The following is a 240-nucleotide window of genomic DNA, read 5'->3' as shown; positions in this document are numbered from 1 at the left end:
GTTACCAAACAATAAAACATGACCCTTTTTCGCAACAGTTTTGCCACTTGGGATCCTGCGAGAACCGTTCTACAACCCCGGCTATCCTATGTAAGTCTCTCTTGAATATTTTTCATTTTCTTTTATCCTTTGTGTCAATTGCATTCCGTGTCTGTTTGTTCGGTCGTGTGTGTTATCGTCCATTTCATGTCATTTTTATTATTTCGAGACAAGGTTTTCGATTTTTTTTTCTTCTATACT

The 240-nt window shown here is 37.1% G+C and overlaps 1 protein-coding gene across 2 annotated transcripts in view; it reads left to right on the top strand.

Annotated features, from left to right (window-relative positions):
• The window catches only part of LOC119594363 (neprilysin-1-like), a gene marked incomplete in the record, with an annotated part of 114752 nt that overhangs the window by 109804 nt on the left and 4708 nt on the right, over positions 1-240 (top strand). For both annotated transcript variants that reach the window (XM_037943424.1, XM_037943423.1), the window contains 1 exon segment: positions 39-90. In XM_037943424.1, coding sequence (XP_037799352.1) covers positions 39-90 — 52 coding nt within the window.

This window comes from Penaeus monodon, chromosome 33 (genome assembly GCF_015228065.2).
Source record: "Penaeus monodon isolate SGIC_2016 chromosome 33, NSTDA_Pmon_1, whole genome shotgun sequence".
Classification (NCBI taxonomy): Eukaryota; Metazoa; Arthropoda; class Malacostraca; order Decapoda; family Penaeidae; genus Penaeus; species Penaeus monodon.
Note: the sequence above shows the minus strand (reverse complement) of the source record. Positions and strands in the feature narration are given on the sequence as shown.